At 32.3% G+C, this 12,539-nt stretch overlaps 1 protein-coding gene and 1 pseudogene across 1 annotated transcript; one reads left to right on the top strand and one right to left on the bottom strand.

Annotated features, from left to right (window-relative positions):
- The first annotated feature begins 1,575 nt into the window (after nucleotides 1-1,575).
- Nucleotides 1,576-1,998, top strand: LOC129319586 (zinc finger BED domain-containing protein DAYSLEEPER-like). Its single transcript, XM_054964685.1, has one exon. The coding sequence runs from the start codon at nucleotides 1,576-1,578 to the stop codon at nucleotides 1,996-1,998; it is 423 nt and encodes a 140-aa protein (XP_054820660.1).
- A 3,203-nt stretch (nucleotides 1,999-5,201) lies between these two features.
- On the bottom strand, nucleotides 5,202-11,234 carry LOC129319585 (cinnamoyl-CoA reductase 2-like; annotated as a pseudogene).
- Between the last annotated feature and the right edge of the window lie 1,305 nt (nucleotides 11,235-12,539).

Here is a 12,539-nt window from a genome sequence, read left to right as displayed (position 1 = left end):
GAGGTTGAGAGTCACAGCCTATTGAGACTTGAGACTCACAGGGGTGACAGCGAGTGAGCGATAGGCGACCGCGATTGAGCTCTTCTAATCTTCTTTCCTCTCTAATCTCCTCTGCCATCTGAGCTCTTGAGCTTGAACGAAGTCAAATCATCTCCCAAATCCTATTAATGGCATGAGAGTGCGATGATCCCCTTCCCTCCCATCTGTAAATTGATGCTTAATCTTTGCCTTCTCTCCCGTGTGCGAGTACGAGTGGCAGTGTGGCGTGTGACTGTGTGAAGGAGCTTGAGTCCTTGACTGAACTCAGCATCTCTCGCTCTACCTGTCTCCAGTCTCCAGTTTCCACAACTGCACAACATAATGTCGTTCCTAACTTCCTTCTCCGGTCTCTTAAAGTCATACAGAAGCTCTCGTCTATCTAAGTTCATGGTCTATTGCTCTCATCGCATAAAAGGTCTCGTTTGCCCAGCTTCACAGTCTTGTCTGCCCAAGGTAAGATTTTCTCTCAATTTTTTCCATAATCTTGTCATGGTTCTTTGTATTGCAGAAATATTTGATTTGAGTAGCCTTATTTTTAGATTCTTTCCCTTAAGGAGGTTTCTGGTTTATGTTGTGAAATTTTTGTGCTCAAAATTGATCTAATGTATTTCTGCTAAGAAATACTAGCTTAGATGTTTAGTTTAAAACCTTGTCTGCTTTCATTGGGCTGATTTTTGAACATGTGGTTTGGCATTGCTACAACCATCTGAAGCTTTCTTTAACTACTGATTGGGTTGGTTGCATATATACCTCAGTGCAATTATATCACATTTTGTAAGGCATTATTCTCAATTTCCTCTATTTTTGGTTGCATTAGTACATATCACATTCCATGCTACATGCATTTTAAAGCTCTCTTTTGCCCAAAGTTAGATTTTCTCTTGATTTTTCTTATGCCAAATTTTGCCTAGGAAGTCAAGAGAAAGAATTGAATTAATGGAATTAGATTACATTTTGGACTTGGATTACATTTATGTGTGTGTGAATTTATTATTGGACTTGGATATATTGTTGGACTTGGATTTGCACTTCTAAATGGATATATGTGTGCGTGAATTATTGTTGGACTTAGGTTACATTTTGAAGTTATATGTGTGTGAATTATTATTGGACTTGGATTAGATTCTTCTTAACTAATAATTTATGGTTCTGCATTTTTTATACTAGTATGGAGAATCAAGCTTCGGTTGCATCGCCCTTTGAAACATCGCAAACATCAACCCCTACTGGACCTTCCCATTCACCAACCTTTACTGGACCTACACAAACCCCAACCCATACTCCCCCTACACAAACAGCAACCCCTGCCCCTCCCCCTCAATCTATCCCTCCCACTACACCTCCTTCTCTTCCCCCTGTGCTCCTCCCACCCAAACACCCACAGAACATGTCACACAAGTGACAGATGCTGAGAAAAGGGGTCAAAAAAGGAAAGCAAAGGAACCCAAGTATACATCAGAGGTATGGGATTACTTTATTAGGTTGCCTATAGAAGAAACTAATGGGGAGCATAGAGCAGTATGCAAGTATTGCCACATGACTTATGCTTTTAATCCATCATGCCATGGGACACATTCTTTGTTGAGGCACATCCCAAAGTATCCAAAGAACCCTCACAAGGCCACCAAAGATAAGAAACAAGTAATGATAAATCTATTATCTAGTGGGACAAGTGGGCAAGGAAAATCTATAGTCACTCACTTATATGATGAGAAGAGGTGTAGAAGAGCTCTTGCTGAATTTATTATTTGTGATGAGCAGTCATTCAGAATTGTTGAGAAGCCTGCATTTAAGAAATTGTTGAATGAGTTTGAACCTCGCTTTCCAATCCCTTCAAGAACAACAATTGCAAGGGATGTGTGGCAGCTATATCTTGGTGAAGTAAAAGTGCTAAAGAAGATCTTGAAGCAATGTTCTAAGCGTGTTTATCTCACGACAGATTACTCGACGTTAAACTAAAATTTCAATTACTTGTGTTTGACGGCACATTTTATTGACAATGAATGGAAGCTTCACAAAAGGATCTTAAGTTTTGTTATGATTGAAAATCATAAAGGTGAGATTATAGGGAAGACCATTGAGCAATGCTTATTGGATTGGGGTATTGCTAATGTGTTTAGCATAACTATGGATATTGCTTCATCTAATGACACGGCTTTGGGATATCTTAAAAGGAGGTTGAGAAGTTGGAAGGGCTTAATTTGTGGAGGAGACTATCTACAATTAAGATGTTGTGCAATGTTCTTAATTTGGTGGTCAATGAAGGCATCAAACCCATGAAAGATAGTTTTGAAGCCATTCGAAGTGCTATGAGATATGTTCGGTCTTCTCCTTCACGGTTTCTAAAGTTTAAAAATTAGGTTGAATCTAAAAAAATAGAAACTAAGAGCCTTATCTGCCTTGATGTTAGTACTCGATGGAATTCAACATATTTGATGTTAGAAGCTACAATGAAGTTTCAAAAGGTGTTTGAGCGGATGCGTGATGAAGATGATGATTATATTGCATTCTTTAACTCTAAGCAAGAGGGAGGTATTTTCTCTGGCCCTATTCTTGATGATTGGAAAAATGCTAAAGTCTTCATTAAATTCTTAAAGGTCTTTTATGACATAACTTTGAAATTTTCAAGCTCCCTTATTGTAACATCAAATGATTGTTTCCATCAAATTTCTCTTGTTCAGCAGATGTTGCAGAAGCATATTGGAAGCAGTAGTAATACTTTTTTGGTAGATATGAGCTTTAAGATGCATATGAAGCTTGATAAGTATTTGGGTCAGGTAGATAATATGAATCCATTATTGATTGTGGCTGTGATTTTGGATCCTCGGTACAAATTAGTTTATGTAAATCACATGTTTGAACTCCTTTTCAGTAACCCTAAAGAATGTACATTGATGATGGATAATGTCAAAACTTGTTTGTATCGATTGTTTGATGAGTATTCTGTTAGAATTTCTACTGAATCAGGGCCTACCCATGCTAGTAATGCATCTACAAGTTCATTGCCCTTTCTTGATGATGATGATGATGATGACGACGACATTGAGGATCCAAGGGTAATGTGGTTAGAGTCTTTAAAGAAAAGAACTTTAATGGATCCACAAAGTGAGCTAGATAGATATCTTGCAACTGATTCTAGAGCTGAAATCTCATCATCTGATTTTGAGTTTGACATACTATCATGGTGGAAAGTAAATTCTGAAAAATATAAAATTCTCTCCCACGTGGCATGAGATGTATTGGCTATGCCAGTTTCTTCAGTGGCTTCTGAGTTTGCATTTAGTACTGGTGGATGTGTAGTTAATCAATATAAGAGCTCTTTATCTCCTAAAATGACAGAAGCATTGATTTATGGGCAAAATTGGCTGTAAAGTGGGCAATCTCTCTCTGAGTTGGTTGATAAGCTCCATGAGTTCGATAACTTTAATGAGACAGAAAATATTATTCAGCTTACAAGTAACATTTTTTTCTAAAGTTTACACATGCACAAATACACCCTTTATTTTAGTTTTTATATTAATGTAATTTTTTGTCTTTAGATGCAACACTTAGAGGGGAGAATGCGGCTGCTAGTGTTGATTAAAGTGTTTCTTTACAAGTATATCTTGACCCTTTATTAACTCTTTGAAAAATTAAATAACAAGTGTGTAAATTTGGTTAAGTTGGATGAAGTGGACACTAGTCATAGGTCCCTTATGCATGCATGCCCCCTGCTGGCCCCTTTTATTCTGCTTTGCTATTTACCAAAGTTATGCTTGGCTATTGTAGATTTTATTTCTTTTGACCCCTTTTATCTAGAGGACGGCAGATCTGATGCATTCCAGAGCAAATGTTAGCTTGCATGTGAGTTTCCTTTTACTCCATTCAAGATTTACTATGCATTTGCCTAGAATAAGGATTTTAATCTGTTTAGTTATGACATACTTTTCTTCTTCCATTCATGCAGGTTGGGAGTTGGGAAGAAGTCTTTTGTGAATTGGAGTCTACTCTTTCAAATTGTTGTTTCTCATATGATACTCCAAGCTTTTGTGAAATTTGTTATTTTCAATGATCATAGCTGTTATTTTGGATTCAATTATGGATAATTTGATATTGTGCCAAGACTTGTTTTCAAGTAGGGTGTTGAATTATGGATAATTAGATATTGTGGATTTATGATTTTTGATTTTATGGATGCTATTTTGAGTTGATACATAGGACTATTGTTGATTTGTGAAAGTTTTATTTCAAAATGATAAAAAGAGTTGTGATTTAATGGGTAGAGTGATTATTTGATGGGCTAGGCAAAGCTGTCCAGTCAGCCCAGCCCAGCCCAAACTAATGGGGCATTTTGTGGGCTGGGCTAGGCTTCGGGCTGCATTTTGCAGCCCATACATTCTTCGGGCTGGGCATCGGGCAAGCTTCTACCCAGCCCAGCCCTGCCCATGTGCACCCCTAGCTTTGAGCATTTGTAGGGTTTTACTCTTGGATTCTTCTCATCTGAACATATGCTTGAGACAATATATATATATATATATATATATATCACAGTTAAATTCAACCGCATCTAAGTCAAAGTCATTCTAAATTTTGAAGAAAAACAAGAATCATGAGGGAATCAATCCACAAAGTCTACAAGAATTATGGTGTTTTTTTTTTGGATGAACTACAAGAATTATGTTTGAAAATTGAGATTATAGAACACACAAAAATATCTTTAATTTATCTTTTCTGAATAAAAAAAGAATTAAATGATAAATTGACCTCTAAAATATAAGTTTAAAAGTGTTTGAAACTTTAAATTCATTTTTGATACAATATTTTCTTTTAACTCTTAAAAATGGTATAATCTAATCCTTACAATTAACAAAAGTTAATTTTAACTGTTAGTTAACTAAAAAATAATTAAAAATTTTCAAAAGTTACAAAAGACAAAAATTATAGTGAAGTATCCAAAAATTACAGAAAAGGATCGAGAAAATTTTATTGATCTTTTTTTGTAATTTTTACTGTTCTTTTTTGTCAATTAATAGTCAAAGATAACTTTTGTTAATGGTAGAAGATAAATTGAACTGTTATTAAAAGTTAAAATTGAACATTGCGCCAAACATGAATTTAGGATCCTTGACACTCATAAACCTATAGTTTAAAAGCCAATTTTCTTTTACACTTAAAACAAGGACTTACTTAGTAGGAATGGGGTATTCTGGAAAGTACTTCATCAGAATTTCAACCACTTCTCCACGGTGGGGTGAACTCTTAGAACACATGTAACAACCAAAAGCAAAAGGAGTCTCATAAACCAAAATATGGGCTAATGCCACACATCCTTAAAATGAACATAAGCATGAGTGGCATTTACTTAGGTTTTAACAGAGCCATTGAGATACTTAAGAAAGTGCATTGTGGCTACATTTATGGTGGATTGAAGCAATGGTCCCATCACCAAAACTGAATTCACCACAACCAAGTCCATTCCTCTTACTCTTGCTTCTTCCCATGCTATTTACTCTGCCACTGTCTTCCCATAGCAGGACCAATTCTACAAAGCCACATACTCAATCTTACTTATTGAGTGTTTCAATGATTGCGCTTGAAGTTATTCATTCATCAAAACTTCAAATAGCTATTTGGTTGGATTTAGTACTATCTATATATATAGATTTTGGATGTCTAATACAACTGCATATATAGACACACACACACACACACAACCAATGTATGTATGGATTTTGAATGTCTAATATTGAGGATCATATTAAGGAGTTTGTGGTCTTAGGCAAAATTATTTAAGAAGGCCTAATATATTATCGTTTGTCTCTCTTTTTCTGTTGCATAATTTCTTTTTTGATTGCTTATCATTTATCACTCTTTATGTCACTTTTCTAGCTTTTTGAGTTATAAAATCATGTATCAACAAAAGATATATTGTAAATTTTATACATGTGACTAATGTTATTTTAATTTAATTATTATATTATTGGTTCAATCACTAACCTAACTGGTTGGTAGATCATAAAATCTAAGATCTACTTGTCTTTCCATAAAATATTGGGTGGAATTTATTTACCTCGTTCTTGCAATGTTCCAAATCACTCCAACGCCACTCATCAACCACCATGTCAATGCTCCTATTGTGGTCCATATAGACTGCTCTAATGGATGATGTCAACACAACTCTTTGGACTTTTGCTTTCGCAACTACTATGATCACATTCCTTGTCCCCTGCACTACCGGCGGCTTCACCATCTCTTCCTGTGACATGCATCATCCTCATATTAAATTAATTTTCAAGTAGGAATATCCCTCATCTATTCACTTAGGAGCATATGATATTCCAAACTTAAAGACAGTATTCCTTCTATCTCAAATTATAAAATACTTTGAGAAGATTAATGTTTCATTAAATAGGCTTATTCTAATATTACCCTTTCTTTTTCTCTATTTAATACTAATTAGTTGTAGATTTAAAGTTATTAAATGAAGGGTATTCTTAAAAGTTTATACTTTTGTTTTGGAAAAATAAGGTTGTTAAATGTGTTTAATGAAATTTATTGGTGTGTGAGATTTTATTTAAAAATATTTTATAATTTGAGATGGAGAAAGTACAATTTTTTCTTTTTTCTTTTTTGCATAAACATGGATAACATTACTCAAAAGACGGAGTGCAAATTAAGTTACAGTGGTAGAATGCTTCTTATCATCATCCACCATCTCAACACAAAAAGGTAAGGGTTGATCATAATAGCAAAAATAACCTATAACAACAGAAGCTTGACTAGCAAGAAGATGTGCACAGGTATTAAGTTCTCTATACATGAATTCTAAAGAAACAAAGCAATTGTTGAATGACAAAAACCTAGCATACTCAATGACTTCCTTATAAGGATGGTGATTCACATCCTGTCTGGTTATAAGGTGAATAACTTCAACATAATCCACGTAGGCATTCACCCTGAATAGGCCTATTGAATTGCAAATCTATATTCTTTGAATGAGGCTTACAATTTCTGTGATAGCGAGGGGAGAGCTACCCACTGTAAAACGGTATCCCGCAACCTAGTTTGCATTTCTGTCTCTAATACCACCTCCACTTCTAGATATGCCTTTCTTCAACGAGCCATCTACATCCAAATGCACCTCATTATCCTGAGGTCGAACCCATCTTACCATGTTGACTGTGGCAATCCTACCCAATCCTTGTAGTGTCTCTTTCATTTTAAGGTCTTGAGACACACAAAATGAGATCTCTACTGTACAAAGCATCTTCTTCTCATAGAACAATGATAGCACCAAATTTCCCAACACATATATCCAAATAAAACATCCCATAGAATAGCTTTAACAAGAGAATTACCAACACTACTTTTCATATTCCATAAGATCTAATTCTCACCTGTAAGGCTTTTGAACTTGTCTCATAACTTCAAATTAACTATCATTTTCCTCCTAGCTTCTGCATGAGGACAATCACGCAATAGGTGCATGATATCCTCCTTCTCATTACAACCCAGCAGGCAAGAATCTAACTCTTGTAGTCCTCAGCTAGCTCTCATTGCCGTTGCATGTAGTTTTCCTTTTGTAATCAACCATAGATGTATTTGATCTTCTTTGGGCCTGACCATCTCCAAATTTTGGTCCAAAGCTCTCCCATCATGGACGGAGTACTTGCACTCAGAAATTTATAAGCAGATGAAATAGAAAAATTCCATCAGATGATGGGTGCCATAAAAAAGAATCCTCTCCTCTCTCATCTTTCGGAACAAGAGTGTGAGTTATTAGACTAATGATATGGCTAGGCAGCCAAACTCTGATTTTGGAAATATCCCATACTCCCTCACTATTAACAAATTCGGCCACTTTGCTATTAGCATCAAAGCGATTCAATAAAGCAAAGTGGGCCAAAGGCACGTCACAAAAAAGCCATAGGTCTGTCTAGAAGTTGATGTCTAGACCATTTCCAGTCCACTTTCCTAATCCCTCCACAAATTGCTCCCAGCAGTTAACAATGCTTCTCCGAGTTAGTGAGGCACTTGTTTTCTTATCAACCTTTGGCATGATTGTGTTCCCGCACTTATATTTGGACTTTAAAACTTGCACCCCTAATGATTTATCATTAACAAGGACTTTCCAGCGAAGTTTGAAGACAAAGGCTTTATTTTGTACAGTTGAATCCTTGATTCCCAATCCTCCTTGTTTCTTGTCTAGAATCACATCCTTCCAAGCAACAAGATGTACCTTTCTACTTTCTTGATTGTCACCCCAAAGAAAGCCCCGACATTTCTTTTCTATCTTAAAAGTAAGTCTCTTTAGTATGATCATTGTCTACATATAATAGCTAGGCATTGCATTAATTACAGATTTGATCAAAGTTAACCTTCCTGCTACTGTAAGAAATTTCCTTTGCTAGCCGGACATATGTGTCTTAGTTTTGTCAAGAATAGGGGCAAACAAATTATATGAAGCTCTTTGATAATGAGAGAAATCCCCAGATGCTTCCCTAGGTCACCTGTTAGCTGTAGTTGGAGTTTACTATTAAGGTTAAGTGCTATGTTAAGATGAACATTTTTAGAATAGCACAACCGTATCTTATCTCTACTCATCTTTTGCCTCGAATAAAGTACATTTTTCCTTTCAACATTTACAAATGGTGCGTTAAGCTCTCTGTCATTAAAAAAAAATAACTTTAACTGTTAGTTGAATAATATCACAAAATAAAACCTGAAAATTATAAAAATGACCCATAAAATTGCAAATAAAATATCTTATAAGAAAATTAATATCAATTTAGTTACTAAAATAATGGTTAGTCGAAATTATATTTTGGCCTTTTACGTGAGTAATTAGAAATAACATTTGTACTCGTTATTTATATATAATTCTCCTCTAATATTAAAAGGGAAGTAAATAAATTTTATTTAATAACTACTAAAATTAAAGACAGTATTATTTTATAATATTTATAAAAATATTGATTGTATAAAGAATTAGTATTTTATATTATTATAGTTTTATATTAATAAATTTCATCTTTATATAATTTAATAAATATTTAAAATTATATTTTTTAAAAAAATAATATTTATTTAGTTAAAGTATATTTTTTTCTTTTAGTTTTACACAAAATTTTATATTATTTTCTTAATTTTATAAAATATTTTTCAATCGTTTAACCCTAACAACATTAATTTCATTATAAAAATGAATATATTAAATTTTTAAATATTAACAAAATATTTTCAAATGTTAATATATTAAATTTATTTTTTTAAAATAACAATGAATAGAAAAAAATATAGTCATTTAAAACTAAAAGCATTGGGATTAGAGAATAATTGAAAAAAAAAAATACTTTTCAAAATTAAAAGTTCAAATTAAAATATTATATAGAGTTAGAAAATTAAAAATATATTTATAAATACGAAGACAGACTCACAGGATTGTTTGTGATGGGAGAGGCAGTATCTAGCACCGTCTCAATCACTAATAACAGCTTTCAAGGACTTGAGATCATCGAGAAGATCAAATTTATGAAGAGTTAGCCTCTCATGTGCTCCTTCTAGCTTTTTCAAGTGTTCATTCTTAGAATCATCTGATCGATCGCCACCAAATTTCACAATAATGTGTGAGATGAAGTTAAACCTTGATCTAGAAAGAGAGGGAACAATATATATATATATATATATTTGAGAACGCTTCCATTTTTTTTTTGTTTTGGGGTGTGGTTGTGTTAGTCTCCATAAAATTTTAGTCTCCATAAAATGCTCTAAAAAACGCAATCTCAATATATTGTTTTGTAGTGTTTGGATTTGAAATGCTTAAAGCCAAACCAAATCTCATTAATGACTAGCATTGATAAGTTTTTGTTGGTTTGTTAATTTGGTGTGCTCAGTTTTCTTGGATTTTAAACACCATTGTTATCTTATATTATTGTTTCTTAACCTTATATAAGAATATCATAAGCTAGAAAAAAATATAATAACGCCACAAAAAATGGCTTTATTATGTAATATTTTTAAGTATATTCAATATAAGTTTGTTGCAATATAATCTTATATTTATTTCTGTATTTTTATTGTGTATAGAAATCATATTTTAAAAAATAAAAGTAATAAGTTTTATAGAAGGGAACTGAAAACAATATTAGATCATATATTATTAGTCCCTTATAAAAAATGAAAACAAAACATTTTTAAGGCAGCATTTGGATTGATAAATTTAAATTTAAATTTTTGATTTAAATAATACATTCAAAATTCTTTATTCAAACAGTGTAAAAATTTTAAATGCAGCAAAGAGACAAGCTAATATTTGAAGCAAAAATAAAATATTAGGATTGACGAGCTTACCCAAATTCCTCAATTGGTGAGAGATGAGAAATGAGAGATAAAAGGAAAGACGAGAATAACAAAGTCACTGATAGTAAAATACAAATGAAACAATAGGGTTGGAGTATCAAGAACTTTAAATAGGGAAAATAGTAACGAAGGATTATTGACTAAAATTTATACTCCCTTCATTTAAAACTATATGAGATATTTTTAATTAAATTTTACTTTAATAAAATTCTTACCCACTTTCAAATTAACTCTATCTTTTTAAATTTATTCTTATTAACTATCTTATAATAAATATAAAGTCACCATCAATATGGATACTTTTAAAAAAACGACAATGATTACACTTCGAAAAATTAAAAATGTTTTACATTTTTTAACATCCAACTCCTCAAAAAATGTTTTATACTTTTGAATGGAGGAAGTATCAGTTAGGGATCAATTGTTGTCAAAAATCAAATGGATACTTGTTTATTCGAGTTAGTCTTTTATCAACAAGTATCCATTCAGGTTTTAATAATAACTCATTTTAAATTAAAAATAATTCATTTGAGCTTGCTATTTTTCCTTTCAAATAGCTAGGATCTAGAGGAAATTTAAAATTATAAAAAAATTATAATAAATTAAAACATGAATTTTTTTTACAAAATTAAAACATGAATTTAAATTTGAATTAAATTATAATCCATATATTCTATGAATTCAAATTCAAAGAACTTTGGTTCATAAATTGCCTAGATTCCTGACAGTGCCTCGAACAGTGTAAACTCTCACTAAAGAAGTTTGATAGTCCCTGGGCCAATAAAGCCGCCGGCACCAGTGACACAAATGGTTTGACAGAAACTTGATGGTGTGGTAGCAAGGGCAGGAGGAGACATGGTGATTTACTAGTAGTCTTAAAAGTTTTTCTTCCTTTCCTTTTTATCCATTCACGGAAAAAATCAAAACAAACACGCGCATGCGCACACACAACAAAGTTCGAGGAAGAGACTAACGTGGGAATAGGAAGTAAGCAGTGGAGAGATATGGATTGACAAAAGAGGGTGGCAACATAATAGCCATTTATAGCCTGCTAGACTTACCAAAATAAAAGGTGGCAGGCACAGTGGCCAAGGCAGACCTAAGTGTATGGTGAGAGGGCCATGCTCCCCTCTAACCCCACAACCCCAAATAAATATGTATATGATGTGCATCTTGTGTGTGGATTGGGTGACCTCCCCACCATTTTTTTTAATATACTCTCCGCCCCTCATTCACACACACATGATTAAATGTCTTATTTGTATATTATTGATACATGATGAAAATATTAAACATTTTATTAGTATTTGTAGTTTTTGAGTTCATATATAAATATAAAAAAAATATTATATCTATTTAACATTATAAGATAGTTTTAACTAATTTATATCACAAACTAAGTTAGTTAATTGCATTTAAAATTATATATTCTTATTTAACACTTGTCAATTAAAAAAACTTACTAATTATACCCCTAATTAAGGACATTTGTAGAAAAACCATAATATCTTGTAAGACTCAAAATGCATTATATTTTTTAAACATGCTTACAAAAATTCCTTATAATACTAATTAAATAGATAGAGTAAGAATTAACTTTAATTTTTTTTTAAATATTATACAATTCTAAATGATTATTATTATCTTATGATTTTTTATATTATAAAAGAAGAATGACAAATAGGTTTCAAGAGGACCAAATAATTTAAATTATGTCTCAAGTACCAAACTTCAAGAATTTATAAGTTCATCTCTTAATTGTGCAACTTTATTGTGATGAATTTGTAACTTATTTTTTAAATTTTAATATGATTAAAGAATAAATAAATTTATTTTATCTGTTAAATTTGAAATAAAAGTTATAAATTCATTACAACGAAGTTACAATTGAGAGTTAAACTTGTAAATTTTTAAAATTTGGCACTTAAAATTTAATTGAAATTAATTGGTTTCCTTAAAACCTCTCTGTCATTCTCTCTATTATAAAAGTATTTAATAACATTTTTATTTTAAATATTACAAAATTACAAAATAAATTTATCAAAGCTAAAATTCCCCCTTCCAACTCTTGGTTCGGCCTTGATAGTGGTATTAAAGGGGGGAAAAATTTAAATGATAAATTAGCTACTAAAACTATCAATTTATAAGTGTCTAAACTCTAA

This window comes from Prosopis cineraria, unplaced genomic scaffold (genome assembly GCF_029017545.1).
Source record: "Prosopis cineraria cultivar Desert tree isolate PC_DT_omini unplaced genomic scaffold, ASM2901754v1 PC9, whole genome shotgun sequence".
In the NCBI taxonomy this organism is placed as follows: Eukaryota; Viridiplantae; Streptophyta; class Magnoliopsida; order Fabales; family Fabaceae; genus Prosopis; species Prosopis cineraria.
Note: the sequence above shows the minus strand (reverse complement) of the source record. Positions and strands in the feature narration are given on the sequence as shown.